This window comes from Phlebotomus papatasi, chromosome 3, assembly GCF_024763615.1.
Source record: "Phlebotomus papatasi isolate M1 chromosome 3, Ppap_2.1, whole genome shotgun sequence".
NCBI lineage: Eukaryota > Metazoa > Arthropoda > Insecta > Diptera > Psychodidae > Phlebotomus > Phlebotomus papatasi.
The window spans coordinates 84,787,471-84,808,903 of record NC_077224.1 but is presented as its reverse complement, the minus strand read 5'-3'; the positions used below and the strand labels follow the sequence as shown (position 1 = coordinate 84,808,903).

Genomic DNA, 21,433 nt, shown 5'->3' with positions numbered 1-21,433 from the left:
AATTATGGGCAAAAAACTCAATAATTGGGCACGCTGATTTTAAGTTTTTTTCTTGTAACTTTTGCAGGAATATCTTAATCATCTTAATCAACATAAAATTTTGTGGGGATATAAATCTAAGGTTTCTGCATCCAATGATACTATCTTTTTATACTATTGTAAGTAGACTTAGAATAGTCTTCTTCGGAACCGACGATATTGAAAAGTGTCAAAACTGTTTTCAAGGGTGATCTCCTGAAGATCACAAGTCACAACCTATAACCGTTTGACCGTTAGCATCGGTAACGGTCCCACGAACGGACACGCTCAGGGATAACTAGATTGCGTCTCTCATAAGGCGAAATTTTCAAAAGTAACAGGCATTTGATTGATTGTATACGCTGCTCTCTCCATCGAGTTCGAGCAATAATAAAAAACGCTCTTTTTCTAGAAGAATCGATGGACAACAAGACGCCATTCGGACACATTATTATACAGCCCCCTTTCAGGTGATTAAACTCCAACAGATTCCATCCTATCTCATCCAAGTCACTCTCGCAGGAGGTATTAAAAAAAATAAAATAAATAAAAAAAATAAAAGATCATCGTGAGAAAAAAGTGAACAAAAAGTTTGATATCCGATCAAATTGTACAATTTTATTCACATTTTTTTTTCAACCTCCATCAACTTGCACAATTGCAGGTTCTGCAGCTATTTTTCTTGCCTTCTTCCAATATTTCTTTCTTTTTTTTTTGTACCCCCTCGTCACAATCAACTTTTCCTCCATCCGCATTTTATACCCATTTCAGGTGTGTTAACCTACAAGTGTTTTTGACCTAGGATCACCTTCTTATTGGTCACTCACATACATTTTTCCAGAATCTTCTCTATATCACGCTTCGTGTGTGGATCAAGTGGAAATTTTCCAACAGATCATTTTTGAATATGCCTTTGTAACGTCTTTTTGTGAATGACGCAACTTTCTGACCAATTACTAAATTGTCTTAAGGACCACGAAGAAGCATTTTTTGCAGATCCAAGACTAATTTTAGCAACGGCTGCAATTCAGACAAACTCCAAAGAGAAGAACGTTTATCGAACTGAGTGATCCAAGGGGTGAGAAATTGTTATAAATACAGACGAAGCGGGAAAATTAACAAATTTAGTTGCACGCGACTAATTAAATCGTATATAAAGTCGCGTGCAACTAATGTCGACGACAAATACTACGAAGAAGCCTGTATTTCCTTGTTGTAAATCTTATCGTGATTCTTTTTAGGTTATGTCGACCCTAACCTCAAAATTCTAGTAAAAAAAAACAAAGCCTTCCAATAAGAATTCCCCTCCCCCAAAAGGGTAGCATTTGTTAGCCCCTGGATAAGCTGCAAGTGATTACTATACAAATGATAAAAGTTCAGTTCAACTTTAAATATAGACGATCGAATGGATGATCATATCGTTCTTCCACCTCATTCACCGTCCCAAGTTCACAGATCTCCAACGTCTCCCAAGATATCTCATTTCTGTTGCGAACCCGGCGCATGGCAACCGCATTTTTTGCATCCCAAGATCATCCACCAGAGACTATCAGGGGGAAGCAAAAGATACAAAAAAACCAGCTGCAGCAGAAAAAGGAGTCACAGAGAGACCGAAAGACAAAGAAGTCAATACTCCGTGGACTTGTATAGTACCACCAATTAATTAAACTCTCGCGACTATTTTCATCAGTTCATTTACCTGAAGGATTTATCTTGTGTGCACACCTTTCCGTTTTCGCATTGTCTTTGTGCCTGATCTTCATGTCTTCAGGGCAATTCTTGCATTGCATTTCAAATCAATTATCGCTATTGTAAATCAGATTTAAACACAAAATTATCTTACACCTGAGGTAATAATTGAATTATCCCATTAAATTGCTATAATTTTTCTTCTATAACGTCCTAAGCACCTTAATAATGAAACAATACTTCTAATAACGTCAGAATAACGTAATTTTAACCAAATGGTCACAGTAATTATTTATTGGGTAACTCCTCGTTTTACACTCGAAGTAGCGGATAATCTCTACGTTCTAGCAAGATAACTATAACAACAGATTTTACAATCTCTGAAGGAGGATTCCATCGTATTCCTCTGGATGTTGGTCACCAATAGAACGGAATAGAAGGAAAACCCATTACCATTGTATTGCCAAAAGTAGAGAAAATGCTGTTTAGTCCAAACAATCTTGACCAAATTGAACGAATCTCAGAGAAGAGTATAAAGACTTGAGACTGAGCCGAAAGTTCTGAAAAAAGTTAAAACACTTTCCCCGAAGGATTTCCACTTTTCGATAACTTCCGAATTTCCCACAGCAAGATCGGCGCCGATTAAAATCCACAAAATCCTGAATAAGTCGATATCCCGAAAGCCAAAATCCCAAAAAACCAAAATTTCATAAGCCAAAATCAGCAGAAGACAAAATTTCTAAAACCAAAATCTCGAAAGCCAATATCATGAAAAACCAAAATTCCAAAAGCCAAAATCCCGAAAGCTAAAATCGAGAAAGGCCAAAATCCAAAAAGGCCAAAATTGAGAAAACCAAAATCTGCAAAGCTAATATCCCGAAAAGCCAAAATCTCGAAAAGCTAAAGACCCGAACAACCAAAATTCCGATAGCTAAAATCTAGAATGGATCGAAATCCTGTAAGCCAAAATACCAAAAGCCATAATCCAGAAAAGCCAAAATTAAGAATATCAAAAATCGTGAACAGCCAAAATTTCGAAAACCAAAATCTGGAAAGCTAATATCCTGAAAAACCAAAATTCCAAAATCCAAAATCCAGAAAAACTAATATCCCGAAAATCAAAATTCCGAAAAGCCAAAGTCTGGAAAGCCAATATCCCGAAAAGCCAAAATTCCGAATAGCCAAAAATTCTGAAAAGCCGAAATCCAGAACGATTCGAAATCCCGAAAGCCAAAATCTCGAAGGCCATAATCCCGAAAAGCCAAAATCCCGCAAAATCAAAATCTTGAAAAGCCAAAGTTTGGAAAGCCAATATCCCGAAAAGCCAAAATAACAAAAAAAAGCCAAAATCCCAAAAAGCCAGAATCCCGAAAAGCCAAAAACCCGAAAAGTTAAAAACCCGAAAGCTCAAATCCTGAAAAGCCAAAATCACGAGAAGCCAAAATTTCGAAAACCAAAATCTGGAAAATCAATATCCCTAATAGCCAAAATCCTGAATGATCCAAATCTAGAATGCTCAAAATCCTGAAAAGGACGAAATGATACAGGGGATAATGTGTACATAGAATATATTTTTTTAAAAACACGGAAAATTTCCCTATGCCTCCATCAAGCGTGGGCGTAATCGTGGAAGTAACTATGACGCTTTTAAGAATTCGGGAATTTGGCTTTGCGGTATTTCGATCCACTCGAAATTTGAGCGTTATGGATTTCGGCTGAAAACTAATTTGTATTCGAAATTCAATTATATTACTCCTAAGTTACTTTGTGCGATGTTTTGAAAGATTTATAAATCGGTTAAAATCAGTTGTAAACCGGTAAACCTAAGAGGAAATTGCCCAGTGCATTGCGGTGTCTTTGAATTCGTGAACACTATTCTTTTCCTCATGAATTGAACAAATATTATCTTTTAAATATTATTAATTTGAAGAACTAGGACGCTTTTCCTCCTTTAAAAAAAATCATAGCCTAAAGGCGTCTACTGTAACAAATTTTCGTCAAAAATTGCTTTTTTGAAGAAAATCTCATGAAGTGCTCTTGGTGGAAACGTCAAAATTCTATCAAAAACACAATTTTTGACAAAAATTTCTCCCAATGTGTAGAGGCCTTAAATCAAGAATCACTTTTATCGAAAATGATCCTACCATCTCCATAAAGATATCATTCACTGGTAAAAATAAAAGGATCAAATTGATTCTTTTGCAAAGGATGAATAAAATTAACATGTTCTATGATAAATGTGCATTCAAAGCGCGAAATTTGATCCATCCTTTGGAAAAGGATCAAATTTGGATCAATTTAATCCTTTTATTTTTACCAGTGTTTACCTGATGCAAATAAACTCTTTAATGCAGTGATACCTATAAAGTTTCACCAAATTAATTTTTTCAAGAAGGTTAACACTTAAGCGTATACTTCGGGAGACAAAACCATGAAAGCTTTTTTAATTAAAAAGTCACGTGAATAGGAAATTGTTTGAGTTCTAAACGATAAAAAGGAAGACAGATCATGGGGGTAACTCACTGGAGAACTCCTTAGAGGTCTGTGAGGCACAATGATAACTTTACCAAAAATATTTCAGAGGAAACATCTCTGTGTGAGGTACTTCTATCATGTTTAGTAGAAATGGAGAAAAATCGATATGATAAAATTTGGTAAGAACCAATAGAACAGTGATCCTTTTAAAAATTACACTTTTCAAATTATCATTAAGGTGATCTATTTTAAAAGTTCACGTGGAAATATCAAAAATTAATATTGAATTTTTACTAAGAGATTTATGAATTCTATAAACATTCTATAAATACTCTATATAGGTAAAAATTAACAGTTTTATAAAGCTGATATGAAGAATTCTAATAGGAGTTTTACTTTGTAAAATGATGTATGGGAAACTTTATCATTTAATAGGTCTGTACAACTTCTATAATTAGCCTAATTCAGAAACCTATTTCTTTTAGCCTAATTCAGAACTTGCCTTAAATGGAAATTTTTCACAGAGTATAGAACTTTTCTAGATCTAAATAAATCTGTCTAGATAAATAAATAAAGAAAATATAATAAATTAAGAATTGAAAAAAAAAGAAAATTAAGAAATTTAATTAGGAAAAATTAAGAAAGCAAAAGTAATTTAATTAAGCTATTCTACCCTAGTTCTATAACACTTCCCTTTTACCTAGCTACCCGATCTTCTGCATTAATTAAATTCTTTTTGCAGTGCTATATTTTTTCCATCAGATTTTGCATAAAAGGCACCACAAAAAAAGACTTCTGATCAATTCTGTGCGCTTTCGGAAATTAAAAATTCAAGGACATCAATTGGACTTTAAATGATGCAATACCGCAGATTGTGCTTTACTCTCCCATCTCTCACTTTATCTCGCCTCTAACTAACCTATGATACATCAATTTCTCATGACAAAATTGACAATGAACTAATTGCCGAAACCCATGCGCTATTTCAAGCTCAATTTCACTCAACAATCAATTTCAAGCAATTAACATTGTCCATCTTTGCCCACCAAGATCGCACACTTGAAAAATTCTCTCACTCTCTAACAATTCGTAAATATGCATTTTCTATTGTTGACACAATATTTGACATCTTAGCAATGACCTAAAAAAAAAGTGGAAGAAGGCAATATCAGTCCATCATTCTTGATAACTTTCGATTACACGGACAATCAAAATTATTACGAAGACATCGCTGCCAGACGGGAATATTTTGCAACAGAGAGAATAATAATCTGGAAAATTGATTAGCACTTGACCATAAATTTGTGGCGAAATGGAAAATTGAATTTGCAACAGAAATACCAGCAAAACTTCAAAAAAAAACTCTCCTTAAATTATTTTCTGCTCTCAATGCCATTGGCAATTATTTCCACGCTGGACGGTAACATATATTTCACGGGAATTCCTCTCTCTATCACATACTTTTCTCTCTCCCGCCATCAGACAATTAATGCTATGTATATAATATTCAAATGAGTTTTGTTAAAGCAATTCACGTCATCATCGTCGCAAAACTCTTATTTTCATTCTTTTTATTTTCATCACAAGAAAGTCTCTGATTCTCAGGATTACGTAGTTTTATTTATTTTTTTTTTAGTATAATTCTTTACGCAAATGAAAGTGAAAAACATTCCCACAAAAAGCTAAAAAAAAATATTAAATCAACCAACGCAAAGAAATCACTGAAAAATCGGAAATATTAGGTGAGGTTCTTAATACCTCTCATGTAATTTCTTATTCTCAAATCTGGCTTAAACTTTGCCGAAGCGTTTCTTGCATAAATTCGTGATATAGTTGCTGATAGGGTAAAGTGATACAAGTTGGACATAGTGTTACAATGTTGGACAATTCGCCGGTACAAGTTGGACAGGGATTTTTTCTTGATAAATACAGTACTAATTTTTTTAAGCATAAGGAACCAAATTATAAAACTAAAGCATTAAAAATATACAAATAAAAATGAAGTACTAAATTTATTAAGAAAAAAAGCCCTATCCAACTTGTACCATTGTAAAACTTGTACCATGGTCTAACTTGTCCCAATTTACCCTAATGAAAGACCTAGTAGTGAAATGCCACTTTCAATCATTGCAAGTTCGTAAAACCACTACTAGATAGTTCGAAAACTCACTACTGATGGCGCTGTAGCGTAAAAATGGTAAAAAATTAAATTTATGTACCCGGACTTCTGTTCAGAAAGATTTCTTAGGGACAACAAGGCTTATCGCAGCCGATTGTCCGGCAGTGACCTAGCTCTGTGCCCCAATCCGAATTCTTCCAGCCCATGTTACCGACTGACTGACAATGTTTCCTGTCAGTGAATCCCCCACACGGTGGATAACAGCTGGCGAGATACGGGAAATTATGAATTTCCCGGGAACAGGAAAGGGAATCCACCAGTCGGGCTCTATTTCGCTATCAAGTGGAAAATCTCGACAGAACTCATACTTCTTAAGGTCATTGTCAAGGTCATTGTTCAAGTTAAACAAGTTATCGTAGACCAGGCTTTGTAGTTTCCAAAAAATGGCGTGAGTTCCCTTTAGCTTCAATAAACCGAATATACAGGATACTAAAGTTCACGGACTTCAAGACACCGTAATCTCCGTTTATTTTAGACCGAAATTAACAACTAACAGCTGAATGTTGAAACGAAGAATAACTTCATTTGAACCACAGATTAGCGTTAGTCTGGAGTTAAAATTAAGCTAGGTTTAAATATTTTTTCGTATGCAGAAACGTGGAATAGTGCTTTGGCGTAAGCTGCTTTTCTCATACGGCAAGCCCATATTTTGGCTTTTCTGGCATGCCAGAAAATGTCGATTCACCAATGTTTTCGTTCGATTTAGCAAGATTCCACGGCATTTTCTCATTATTTGGTAATCTTGAACAACCAGACTTGCTAACAATTCTTTAAAATAAAATAGGAATCAATATTGTGGATGTGAAAGCGCGACTCTCGCGACTCCTGCTTCAGTGGCGACTCATTGAAGTCGCGTATGGTGAATGTTTCTTTTTATTTTTTATCTTTTTACTTCGATTCAACATTCAGCTGTAAGAGTACAAATGAAAGGTCTTGAAAAATACTACAATTTCACACAACATTTGAACTTCGTAAAACTAACGCTAGAGCGCATCAATTACAAAAACCAATTTCGTATTACATAACCTCACATTCTTGACTCCGAGATGCTACCAAAAAAAAGTAATTGGTTTCATTGTGATTAAAATTTTCGAAATTCAGAACGTTACATCTCCGAATTTGATGATTTAAGTCACATATGAATAAGGTAACCTTAATGGATTAAAGATATAGTAGCGGCCATGAAAATAGAATCACTCCTGAAAACTTGAGTTTTTTAACTTTTGTTAACTTTTTTCTAGTATAATTAAAAAAATTTACTTTAGAAATGTTAAAGTAATTGCCTTACGTCGAAAAAGTACAGTACTGGCCGCAGTACTGGTCGCGTCAATAATAATGTTCTGCTGGGACAAAAAAAATAGAATCACTTTTATTTATAGTCATACACAGGAATTAATTTCGAGTATTTCAAAAATAATAAAATTTTGGTGTGATATCAGTTTATTTAGTGTCTTGACAATTAATTTTTCGAGATTGGATAAAGAAAACTATGAGAAATTGGAGAAAAATTAGAAGTTTCTCGTTAGATGCTCTATTAGATTTTTGAGGCTACGAAAGCATGGAATGATCGTAAAGGTCATAGCTGACCACAGTAAATTGCGAAAATCAGTAATCCGTAACACAATATAGTGTTTACGTACACGTAGTAGGGGAGACAGGGGTAGAATTAGCCAGCAAATGAAGCTTTTTTTTCGCGAGTGGCTTGTGAAAAAATGATAAGTTTTGTCTAATATTTTTATGTTTCATAAGTAGCATTAGGATATTGGCTATATGAAACAGTGTAGTTCAAAGCTCTAAAATCCTTGGCTTTTTCTTGAGAGGATAATGAAAAAAGTACTGCACATTGGCTACACTTACCCCTGCCTGGGTAGAAATAGCCACTTTTGGGGTACTAATTGCCACTAGTTTCCCAGATGAAATTTTAAACTGGAGATACCAAATATTGTTTCACTTGATACACTGAAGCCCACTGATGCTAAATATGTTACTTAAACCTAAAGAAAAGGGCTTTAGCCAACTTTTTTATGACATTTTTGTAATTGAGGCAAAATTAATGCAAACATTCTGAAAAAATCTATTTCTCAAGTTGCTCATACAATTGGCAATATTGCTTGGAATATCAATAGTACTTTTTCATCTAACAATTATCCATCTATTAGTGAAAAATCATTGATAGTTTTAGCCCGCCACGGAAGAGTGACTACAACTGCCCCGAGGGCTGTTTCAGTGTTTATCATCTTATATAAAAAAGTGGATAATTATTATCCAAGTGAAAAATATTTTTTAATTAGGTTTATTAAACCAGAAACGAGGTAAAACTATGAAATCTTGACTAGAAACTCAGAAAACCAAATGATGGTCCAAAAACTGTAACATCAAAACTACAATTTTATACCCATTTTATAAAAATGCTTCTAAATTGTAGGATAACAGGATCACAGTTATAAATATTTCTGGGAATATGGGGATGTGTTCCTACTTTCTTTAAAAAAATACTTTGCTCGATGTACATTTTAAGAAAAACGAGAAAAATCCACTGTCTACTTTTACCCCTGGCTATAGGTACCCCGGTCTCCCCTACTCGAAATTTTGGTTTCTATCGGTTCCACGTCCCAATGGTATTGAGAAAACAACAACAATTCAGGATTTTCGAATTGTTCAATGTGGTAAAATCAATCTAGCATTTCATCGCAAAGGTATTCTATAGGAAAAATAAAGTTGAAAAGGTCCTCAAGTAAGTCCTGGCTAAATTAGAAATAAATTTTTATCAACAGGGTTACTTGGAAGAACGAACATGATGACGTGGTTAATTACCTTAAAAAAAGAAGTTTGAAATTTCCAATAAGTATCAAGTCGGGAATGAAGTTAATCATAAAAGAGACGAGTTGACTTTCAGGTTATGTGAAACATAACCTCAAATTCCAAATAACACCTTTACTGATAAGATAAATTAGCCCATGACATCACTTCTTAGAAGATGACATGACTTCAAAATTAAGTACGTGTTTTTTTTAGATTTTTGAATGATTTTTCCGATAACTTGACAACGTCAGAATCTAGTTAATTCCTTGAAAGTTCTGAATCAAGTAAGTTGACAAAACTTAAGATCTCTCATGAGATTTTTTTAATAATTTGACTACGTCAAACTTAATAAAATCAATTGACATTTATTAGGATAATGTTAAATGTCATCAAGTCATTCTTTGCTCAAGTTTCAGTCTGATTTTTTTTCGTTTTAGAGGCTTCAGAAAATACAATAATTCTTTGAAATATTTAAAGTTCGTTATGCCCTAGACACAATTACAACTTAAGCCTAGAGACGGCTTAAGCTATAATCAAAATAATGATTTGACTAAATTCTTATTAGTTTCCCAGTAACTAAGCCGTTTCTCAGTTGAAGCCGACAGACGGCTTAGTCAGAAACTGATGGAAATGTAATCTGATCACTATTTTGATTATAATTAGGTTAAGCCGTCTCTCGGCTTAAGTAGTAGGTGCCTATGGCATTAGATTACCGCATGAACCACATTTTCATAATACATAACCTCAAATATCTCGACTTCTAGGTAACCTATAGTCAAGTTTTCGGCAAAATTTATGACTATGTTTCACTCATTTCCAACATTTCAGTCAATCCCAATCTCAAAGAAAAAATCAGATGCAAAAATTCCAATACTTTAATTCAGGGGTGTGCAAGAATCGTTTAAAACCGAATAAACGTCAAATAAAACATGTACGTCAATGGTCAAAACGCTACTATAACAAACTTATTTTGACGTTAATTCGATTTCAACGGTTTTTGCACACCTCTGCTTTAATTCAGGGGTGTGCAAGAACCGTTTGAAACCGAATAAACGTCAAAATGAGTTTGTTCAGGTAGCTTTTTGGACCATTGACGTACAAGTTTCATTTGACGTTTGTTCGCTTTCAAACAGTTCTTGCACACCTCTTTTTTTAATTTCAAATCGAATTTCCCCAGGCATTCCGAGGTGGTTCATATTAATAATCTCACCTGCAATAATCTGATCTAAGCTTACCACTGGGTTTTCTGAGATTGTGAGTCATTTTTCCACCAAAGAAGTCACTCACCAGCAAATGATCAATTCAAACGAATTTATGTTGCACATTTCAGTGATCTTGGAGATTGCTAAGGTGGAAAATGTTCTCACTGTGAGAATCCCATTTATTGAGGAGCAATAAAATAATGCAAATGTGACTATTCAGGTCTAAACTACTGGTGGACTTTCACTTTTGTATCCTGTTGAACTAGAAATTTGCAGAACAACTAGTTGACCTTAACATCTTCGCGAGAATTGAGAAATTTTGCAGATAAAAAACCCAGAAAAATAACATTGAAAATATACTTCTGTTTATTTTCGCATTTAAATTTAAAGTTCTTTAAAGCGTCCTTTATTTATAGAAACCATCCATGGAACTCTCCGTGGAAATTCTTCGGAATATCTTGCGACTTTTCTACAACAAGATCTGAGGATTTTACGGAAAGTTCCTGTGCAAATCCAAGGGAAAATCTTCGCTATTTCACTAAAAATACATTACTTTTCCTTGCGTCAAAACATGAATCAGCCTGAATCAGTAAAATTTATAGTAAACAATTGTAATCTTAACCACAATGACTTTGCAAAGAAGTCGGGAAAAAAATAAATAATGAGTATTATTTAAATACAATTTCCAATGCAATTGAACTCAAGTGACTCTCTCAGAGGTCAGTTTCATCTCTTCCCTGATGATTTCACTTCCCCGGAGTAATTGAGACAAAAATATTGATTCTGGAAGATTACTGGATCACTTTCTTCCCAATTGACTGTTCTCTGACACTACCAAAATCTTCCAAATCCCCCAAAACTGTGCCAATTGACACACCTGCTCACCACAAGAGGATTATCAGGAGATTATCAGCATGTATAGTTTTTTTTTATTGTTTCTCTCTCGGGTCTTATTTTGAGTGGTTAGTCCGAGTGTTAAGTAGATAAATGTGACCCAAAAAATTTAGCATTTTATATACATATAATTTTTTTTTTCTTTGTGTCTCTGTCTCACTTGTCGGTGGTCGCGCTTCTTTTGTCCACCGGCGCAAAAGAGGCAAAATCGCTGGACAGGCGACACCATTGCGAAACCCCAAAAAATCTTTTGACCATGATCTGAATTGGTTAGTTCGATTAACAACCCAAGTCAGTGAGAGAGGCGAGCAATTTTGTGGGAAAGATTGTTGACTGGGGAAAAAATAAGATTTGGGGATTTGATGTTCGTTTATGCTTTTTTGCTCCTTCAAAGTTTTCGAGAGAAATCCATGAGGAGAATTCCTTATTTTTAAATCTGGCAAAAGATTATCGGGGAGTATCAAAATAATTGAGACAGATCAAATGATTCACTGCAAAAAATAGTCCACTATTTTTTATTTGATTTACCACAATATGTTACTGGTACAATGCATTAAATAAAAGAATTATCCAAAATTAATAACAGCTTTGGTTAAGTGCATGTCCTTAATAAGTACTTATTAGGTCCTTAGATAAGGAATAAACTAGGTGGATGCACTGACACACTGCGGCAAAGTTTAGAAATTGAAGTAGACAATGAATCAATGTGACGTTTCAGAAAAAATAACCTCAAAATGTCATCAAATGTGCGTTTCAACTGACTGCCATTATAATCTTATCTTTAAACTCATAAACTCGTGTATTTGGAGCCTAAATTTACTATATTTTCAGTATTCTCTTTTTAACAAAACATCTTATTAACTTTTTTTGTAAATACCTCTTAAAATTTCTACAGAAAGACTGGAAAAACTCAACGTACACATTATGACAAGGAGGCTAATACGGGCTTCAGACCTAAGGCTTAGCCATATGGCTTAACTTCTCTAATATCTTATCAGTCAAGATTTTTTGGAAAAATTTGACTTAGAATTGGATTATTAAGGACAAATTACCTATTAGATTTTGAAAAATCAATAAAATCGGTTGCTGTTTAAGGTTTTGAGACCCTCGGAAACTGGGCTTAACCTTTAGTCTGAAGACGGTGTAAGGGTCTTGACAGACATGAGGATTAGCCGAGACACAGCTTAGCATAATTAAATTCGAAATAATAATCAAACTGCATTTCCATCATTTTCCACTAAGTCGTCTCTCGGATTAAGTCGTAAGTGTGTCTAGGGCATAAGAAGCATTTTCACGAACTTTATTTTTGAGCAGTTAGGGTAACTGCTGAAGTGCTTAGTCGAAAGTCCTTAATTAAGTACTCAGTGAAAAGTACTTTACGCTTATCAAATTACTGATTTAGGGTAAGTGTTCCAAATTTCGGCCAGTTTGGAATTTCGGCCACTTCTTTTATTCCTCAAATTTCCATGAATTTTTAGTTTTTCATACTCTAGAGATTATCCAATGCAAAAAAATGTCACTTTGACGAACAAGATAATGTACAAAAGACTGTGAGAATTTTGAATTTATTTATTTGTTTTAAATCAAATATAATTAGGGACCGTCTCTCCTACAATGTCTGATTAAATAGGAAAAAAGTAAATTACAAGGAAAAAGAAAAGAAAATAAAAACAAGATTAAGTCAGAAAAATTTAAATACAGTAGAGTTCCTCAAATTTGAACATTATTTTCAAAAACGTAACGGAATTCATGTAAAATTCACTTTCCTAAATTAAGGAAAATAACTTTAGAGAAATCTATCAATTGTATTTGTTCTTAGATAGGTGGAATTTGTTGAGAAAATTAATATAATACGACAATATTAAGGAAACACCAGAGGAAAATAGTTCTATTTCAGATTCCATGCAAAATTTCTTTTACATAACCTCATATTTTGCATTTTGAATTCAACCGTCGTCGTTCAAATTTGAGGAGTTCAAATTTGAGGAACTCGACTGTAGAGAGAAAAAAAGAGAAACAAAGAAACTCTACCCCGACTGAAAGGCTCCAGAAATGCCGGCCTGCGACGTCCTAGCGCGCGGTGGAAGGAAGTTATATATTACAATCCCCCTGGCAAAAAGAGTACGCGAAAGATGGCTCGAGTGAGCTCTCAGAATCAGGAGTCCCCGCTACCTGGCCGAAGCCCCCAAAGTCAGGAGCGAACCCCATGGGAAAAAAGCGAAATAAGGAATCACAAGGAAAAATTCCTCGGAATTTTCCAATATTTTTCCTTGGTAAATTCCACTGAAATTCTCCATGATATATTTCCAAGGAAATTCCCAAGGATTTATAGTGGATTTTTTGTTTAGAATATTTCCCAGGAAATTTACGTGGATTGAACATGTATTTTCCACCAAAGAAAATGGAGAACAAATGAAGCTGTCACATGCATCTCATATTTTCATTTACCTATATTAAAAAAATAGTTTACGAATTTACACTTTAGATAAGAAAAAGCTATCGTACAAAAACAATTATTTTCCTAAAAAATTACATTCCATGAAATAAAAACACGTATATTTTAGGTCCGCAGTCTGTTTAATGTGATCACTTCACTATTATCTACACAAAACGCAGCGTCGCATAATTAATAAATATTATAGGTAACACAGAAATCACTAAGATCTTTGCAAAATAATTAATCTATTTTTTAGCGCCACAAACATTTTCTAGCGGTAAAACGAAGAAACAAACGTGTGGAATTTTCTTAGAAAACTATATAGAAAGGTAGTGGAATTTTCCGTGGAATTATTCTTTGGATTTTCCCCAGGAAATAAGCAGGAATTTTCCTACAAAAAAGGGGACGTGTTGCGGTAAAAACCATGGAAACTCCATACTAAAACTTCTGGAATATTCCATGGAAAATTCCAGTGGAATCCGCGGACATTTTAATTGTAATTTTCCATATAAACTTTCCATGGACTTCCACTAGAAAGTGACGCTAGATTTAGATGGAATACTGTTCAAATTTTCCATGGAATGGCCATTTACCATGGCCTCTCCTTGGAAGAATTCCATGGAAGACTTTGTGGAAATTTAGTGTCAAAATTCCATGGAATGAGCAGAATTTGGACGCAAAATTTCCACTGGAATTTCCGCGGAACTTTGGTATGGGGAAGCTAAAGTATCCCGGTCTCCGAGAAGTAATCAGACGGAACAGGAATAAAACAGCTCTCAAACAGAGGAAGGAAAGCAAATCACAGTCCATCAGAATGTTTCGATATCGTGAAATGTGCAAGTTAAGGGCAAGGAACTATGAGAATGAAGGTGGCCGAAATAATTTCACCAAAGTTACGTCTATATTTTTATTTATTTTAGAATATTTTAGGTCGCAACTCAATATAAAAATCGTACATATAGTCTTAAGAAAGGGTCGTTGGATCCAAAAGGCAGGAAATAAACTGAAATCTAATCTAATCTAATATATTAGGAATATTTCCAAGCAACGCTTCCTTGAACGCTGCTTAAAAAAGAAGTAACAAAAAATCAATTTGTATTAAAGATATTAACAGGGGGTCCGTGGTGCAATTGGTAAGAGCGTTCGGCTCTTTGGCGGTGTGATCCCCGACTCGACTGTCACAGTTGTGAGTTCGAGTCCCGCCCGGTGCAAATGATTGAAGCGTCTGAATGGAGATTTTTCAGGAAACATTGTAAACTGAATAATAAACTTGTAAACTGAACAATGTACAAAATGGCAATAAAAGCCCTGGCCTGGTACATCAAAATAAATAAAATAAAATAATATTCAAGATATTACATTTCAAACTTAAGACTTTGGCCCTTGCATGCAACTAAGCCGAAATTTAGTACACGACTGTGAGAGTCGAGTTAGAGATCTCACTCCTAAAGAGCCGAGCGCTCTTACCAATTGCACCACGAACCCCCTAAGGACAAGAAAAGTTCAAAGTTTTTGCACTAATGCTATCTAAAATATTATTTTAAAGCACTGCGTATAATTTGAGTCTTTTCGATTGCAAAAATCGCGACGATTGTCACGGCAAGAGGTGCCTAAAAGTCACATCTTTCGTGCTAAAAAAAAGTGTCGAATAAAAAGTTGTGCAAATGTCAAATATTATGGTCAAGGAAAATGAAATTGAATGTGGGGGGTATGTTTTTTGTCTTTTAATTCGGTGCTTACCCAAAAAAAATCAACAAAAAAAAATAGCCAATTTCGGTCACAAACTATTTGTTCAGAGAGCTCAGACAATTAAATTGGCGTAATCTTGTGGCTGGGATCGCGAGATAAACAGCCAATCGCGAGTGATGGTGGGTGAAAATATAGCGGTTTTATTGAACTGGAAGTTGCTGACATTGGCCATCTCCGGGTCTCGAAAGCTCTCTTTTTGCCCAGGCACACGATTATATACACCAAGAAATTTTTCGATCATGCCAAAATTAATGCAAATTTTTACACCATCGCATGAACCATTTCTTGGATTTATTTTGACGCCTCATTCAGGCCAATGTCAATTAAATACACAGCTGGTGTTTTTTTTTCTTCTCTCTTACAAAGCATTTCTCAGCGCCATGTGACGAAAAAGAAACACCGTTTTATTGAATCACTATTGTGCGATGATATCACTTTTATCGCAATTGATTGAGTGCTCTTGCTCTTGAGATATTGATAACTCAAAAAATGTTTAAAAAAAAAAAGGTTTATCTGACTAAAAAAAACTTGAAAGGGTTTAGCTGAAATTTAGAGTTCAACGTCCGTTTTGAAAGAAAATATAAAAGGGCGATAGCATTTGGTGTCTGAACCTGTACCTTCAAGGCTCCATTCAAATTTGTTGAACGAGATTCGTGCGTAAAAAGTTAATTGAATATTCATGATTTTCAATAAATGTGCTCAACAAAAAAAAATAGAGCTATTCAGTGAATGTCTCATTTAGGTAAAGTAAATAGTTATTCTTAAAATTAATTTGCTTATGCCTCTGCCACACCTTTTAAATCGGTAAAATTTCATGAAATCAAAATTTGCGTCCCTATCTTTCTCAAAAGATTTGCATAAGTCTATCTCATTTTTTCGAATTCGAAATTCGACTAAACGGACTGAATGTAATTTAAATTTGATTGTGATGTTCAAAAGAAGAAGAAGAGTGCGAAAGAGTAGGATACGCAAATTCAAAACTTTCAAGAAAGACAGAGATCGGAATTTTGATTTTATGAAATTTTCCTGATCTGAAAGGTGTACTGCACCGCAACCATTACTTTCATTTTAAGTTCACTTATTTTAGGTTAGGAAAATTTCATGTATATAATTAAAATTCGCAACCTTTTTGCTCGGCCGTTTTGCATATCTATCCCACTCTTTCACATTCAAAATTTGATTGACTCAAATTGAATTTAATGTGATGTTCAAAAGAAGAAGAAGAGTACGAAAGAGAAACATAGGCATTCAAAATGTTTGCGAAAGAAATATTAATTTTGATTGAATGAAATTTTCCTGATCTCACTAAAACGTGTATAAAGGAATTACCACTAAATTTCAACTGAGAATCGAATTTGCACGCAAAAATCGGTTTATCGGTTAAATCGCCTGTAGAAATATTTACATGAAGTTTCTTTGTTTAGAGAAGTTGTAGCATTTTATAAGGCCTTTCGAAATCACCCAAGATAACCAATTTCTGATAATTAGAAACGCGTTATGACCGTTTTAAAATTAGTTTTTCAACCCTTACTGTAGGAGTCAAAGGAGGATTGAGCTGATTCCTTTTAACCAAAATGCTGAAAAATTTCATTTTAGAAGAGAAATTATAGAATTTACGTGATATTTTTCAGAGTTTGCGGAATCTTTGATTTTTCCATTTTGTTTTTTACACTTTTGTTTTTCCCAGTTTGTCTTTGGAATCTTTGTCTTCGGTAATTTTTGTTTTTTTTGGAAACTTTGTTTATGGAAATCTTGTATTTCATATATTTTAAACAAGTATATTTTATTAAATAAAATAATGATATTACAATGGTGTTTTTTAAGTTTTCAGTTTCATCCTTCAGGGCAAAGGGAAATTTTCTGTTTTGGGAAATTTTTAGTTTCGTCATTTTGGGTAAAGGGAAATTTTCTGTTTTTGGGAAGTTTTTAGTTTCATCCTTTGGGGCAAAGGGAAATTTTCTGAGAAAAGGGAATTTTCTGGAAAGTTATAAAATATACTTGTGCAAAATGTGTGACAGACAAAATTTCCGATAATTGTGCAAAATGCATGAAAGACAAAATTTCCAAAGACAAAATTTCCAAAAAACAAAAATTACCGAAGACAAAGATTTCAAAGACAAACTGGGAAAAAGAAAAGTATAAAAAACAAAAGTGAAAAATCGAATAGAACGGAATAATACTTTTATAAGCAAAAACTGCGAGAAAGGATAATTCACAGAGAGCTCTATCTCGTGAGTTAGAGTATTCTGCAAAGTTACGACGCCTTGCCACCTCTGTTTTGTTTTGAGGTTAGAATTTTCTGAAGCACAAAAAATAACGAATTTAACTTTGACGGTTAAACTTTACATAACCTAAATATCTTTCAACAACTCTCTCAATCGAGATAAGAAAATGAGACTCGTAATCCACGTTCTAGAAGATATCTAATGAACATCGGGTTTATTATTTTATTCGAAAACAAAAGCAGTTTTAGAATTTGTAGTTTTATATAAACCGTATAAGTTAACCTCGTAAAAAATTTTCTCATGAAAGACAATTGGTCAAGTTCAACGTAACTAGTACTTTTTTTCTAAGATTCAAATATTTCAAAAATTAAAGAATACTTCAAAAGACATTTTAAATGATCAGGATTTGTTTAATGTCTTATGAATATGAATATCTTAGTTAGAATATGTAAAAAAATATATATATATTTTTTTAGGTTAGAACCGACATAACCTCAAATAACTGACATATTGAACCTTCTTTTATTAAAAGGTATGAGATTTAGTTTGTATTTCTTGTGATTTCAGTTTTTTACTGCTCGAACTCTACAGAGAGAGCAGTATTGTTTCATCTCGCAAAATTTGAACCTTCCACTCCCCGGGGACTATTTTTTCACAACAAAAACTTCACGTTTCCGACGATTTCTGAGAAATGTCGTCACGCTGTTTTTCCATCTGTCTGTCTGTTCGTCCGGCTGTGGCCAAACGGTAAGAGATAGCGACTTGGGACCTTCACCACCAAAACCACATTTTTTGGGATTGCTCGAAAACGCGTCGTGCGATTTTTTTCATTTTTGGATATGTTTTAAGGCCTTTACACATTGGGAGCATTTTTTGTCAAAAATTGCATTTTTGACAGAATTTTGATGTTTCTGCCTACAGCACTGCAGCCAATTTCCTTCAAAAAAGCAATTTTTCTTTCTTTTTTTTCGAAAATTGTTCTCAATGTGTAGACACCTTTAGAGATTACCCAGACGGATATTTTGTCCCCACAAGAAAAGCCCGTAGAATAATTCTTAATGACAATTTCGAAAGTCAAAGGTTACGAAGGCTCTAGAAAGCGCATTTCTCATCCGAATGATATCAGGTTGGATTCGTTGGAAAGGTCTTAGAATTTTCTATAAAACTGAACCGGTTTCAATAGATTTTTAACCAATAATGAACTGGTTCTGGACCGATAACTAATTTTTATCTGCAATTTCATTACATTACTCCTGAGGTGTATTTTGGTCAATGTTTTGAGTGATTTATAAATCGGATCCAATCGGTAGTGAATCGGTTAGGAAACCGATAAGTAACTTTTTTGTCTGAAAATCAAATTTATTACTTTTAAAACTATTTTGGAGGATCTTTTGAGAGATTTATGAATCGGTTCAAATCGGTTCAGAACCGATAACTAATTTTTATACAAAATTCAATTATATTACTCCTAAGGTGTCTTTTGGGGAATATTTTGAGTGATTTCTAAATCGGATTCAATCGGTTGTGAATCGGTTATGAACCTATAAGTAACTTTTTTGTCTGAAAATCAACTTAATTACTTTTAAAACTATTTTGGGGGATCTTTTGAGTGATTTATGAATCGGTTCAAATCAGTTGAGAACCGGTAATGATCCGGTTCAGAACCTATCTAGATTGTTTTCTAGAAAGTGTTTTCCTGTTAATTTTCTTTCTTAAGAAATCTTCTTATTAGTGATCTTTTAAGCTTTTTAATTTAATGCGTCAATATTTTTTATGATTTCTGTACTTCGAATGCGGAAATTTGCCAAGAAGAAACAAGTCAACGAGAAACTAGAACCAATTCCCAATAAATTTATCGGCCATGATTTTGTTTATTCTTTTCAATTTCCGTCTATGGAATCTTTTATTTGAATCAGGAAGCACTTTTGGGGAAGCCTTAGCTCAATTCTTTATGCATATTTGCTAAAGTAATAAACATCTCAAGTCCACAGAATCGTGATGAATGCTCAAGAAGCACGTTCAATGATCTCTGATTCTTTTTTCAATGTTCTTTTCTCAATTTTCGCGCCAAAAATCAAAGAAATACAACAAAAAAGCCTGCAAGATTAGCTAAAATAGCCATGGGGACAATAAACTTTTTAATTGGATTGAATTTTTATCAAAGGCAAATTTTCTCGGCGATTGCAGCGAAAAGCATAAGAAAAAGCATGAAGAGAGGATCATAAAAAGGCGCGGCAATTGTTGATAAGAAAGGTTGCATAATGATAACTGATATTTTGTATTTTTCTGGGATATTTTTTTCAAATATTTCGAGAAATAAAAAACAAAAGGAAAAGCATGCAACTTACTTGGGATTATGCCACTTTCTTCCTCCTTGCGAACCTTCCAATCCTTGTCAGCTCAACTCGAAGTGCCAGGAGCAACAGTGAGATGTTCTTGATGTACCAAGAGATGTTGTAGTACCAGTGGATTTTCCAGTTTTTGTCCAGGAAAGCCTTGTAGAAAACACTCATTTCATCCGCCGACAAATTCTCTCCCGTATGCCTTCGATTCGCGGCAATGAATTCATCCCGCTCCTGAAAAGTTAACAAGAAATCTCAGTCTACCTCCCAAGAGGCTTTTCCATTAACTCACCTCAAAGAATCTCTTGTTGTGATTCGTCCAGAACTTCTGGTTGTACTCCTCAACTTCCATCTGAAGAAGTCGCAGTTTCTTCTCCAGCGGTGTCTCATTTTTCGGTATATGTCGGACAATTGGACGCAGATTGGACCTGAGAGTTCAAGAAAATTACCCTTCAGATGGGATTCTGCCCAGAAATCCTGAATTTTACTCACAATTTGTCCGGAGGGCCTACATAATCGCTCTCAATGAGGTTAGGATTTGGAGGTGCACTGAAACTTGCAGATTGCGGAGGTTTCACACTACTTGCAAACTAAAATATAAATTCTGGATTAAATTTTGTTTTTTATATGTAATTTTCTTCAAGAATTACCGCTCGAAAGATGATTTTTGGCCGGATTTTTCTCATTTTTCACATTCACGAAATCAAAACAAACCACCAGCGCCTCTCTCGGAATACTGTTGAAACTTTTGGAGGGGAAATAAGAACCCAGTGGTCACTCCATTCATATTAGGTACACCTTCTAACTGACGACCTTGGAACACTTACTGGTACTCGGTACGATAGTTGTATGATTTTCTATTACGTAAGAAATGCTAAGGGGCCAATTCAGAGATTCAGCTGATTACTGATTACACATTTATAAATTTGAATTCCAATTCAGACATCCCAGCTGATTACTGATTTAGCTGATTAAAAAAGTCTCCAAAAAGCTCTCATGCCGTTTTCGTATTCAGACACATCAGTGTAATCAGCAAATTACTGATTAGCCGCTGATTTATTCTCGACCACCTCTCGCGGTGGTCGATAAACTGATTTAAGTTCATTTGAGATTTATGAAAATCTATAGTGACTCGTATCATATTTTCCACGCGATTTTCTTGAAAAAATATGTATCGTATTTTATTATTTTATGTTTTTATGTTTTTATTTATTATCATATTTTATTATTTTATTTTATTATTTTTTATTATGCTCGTATTTTTATTATTTTTATTTTTCTGTCATATTTTTATTCTTAAAACAATATTTTGTGGCAAAGGGTCACCGAAACTGCGATTAGAAAATAACTGTGAAGAACTCGACATTAATTTTTTCGAATATTGAAATTGTAAAACGAATACTAAAATTCCTCATTTATGT

The 21,433-nt window shown here is 34.1% G+C and overlaps 1 protein-coding gene across 1 annotated transcript in view; it reads right to left on the bottom strand.

Moving 5' to 3' along the window:
- LOC129806125 (COA8 family protein CG14806, mitochondrial) overlaps positions 1 to 20,772 on the bottom strand; it is a 39,837-nt gene extending 19,065 nt beyond the window's left edge. Inside the window, exons 1-4 of the mRNA XM_055854496.1 lie at positions 20,663 to 20,772; positions 20,505 to 20,602; positions 20,305 to 20,440; positions 20,019 to 20,246 (exon numbers count right to left, since the gene is read on the bottom strand). Of these exons, the coding sequence (XP_055710471.1) occupies positions 20,025 to 20,246; positions 20,305 to 20,440; positions 20,505 to 20,602; positions 20,663 to 20,698 (492 nt within the window). The 5' untranslated portion in view covers positions 20,699 to 20,772 and the 3' untranslated portion in view covers positions 20,019 to 20,024. The remainder of the gene's footprint in view (positions 1 to 20,018; positions 20,247 to 20,304; positions 20,441 to 20,504; positions 20,603 to 20,662) is intronic.
- Positions 20,773 to 21,433: the final 661 nt, after the last annotated feature.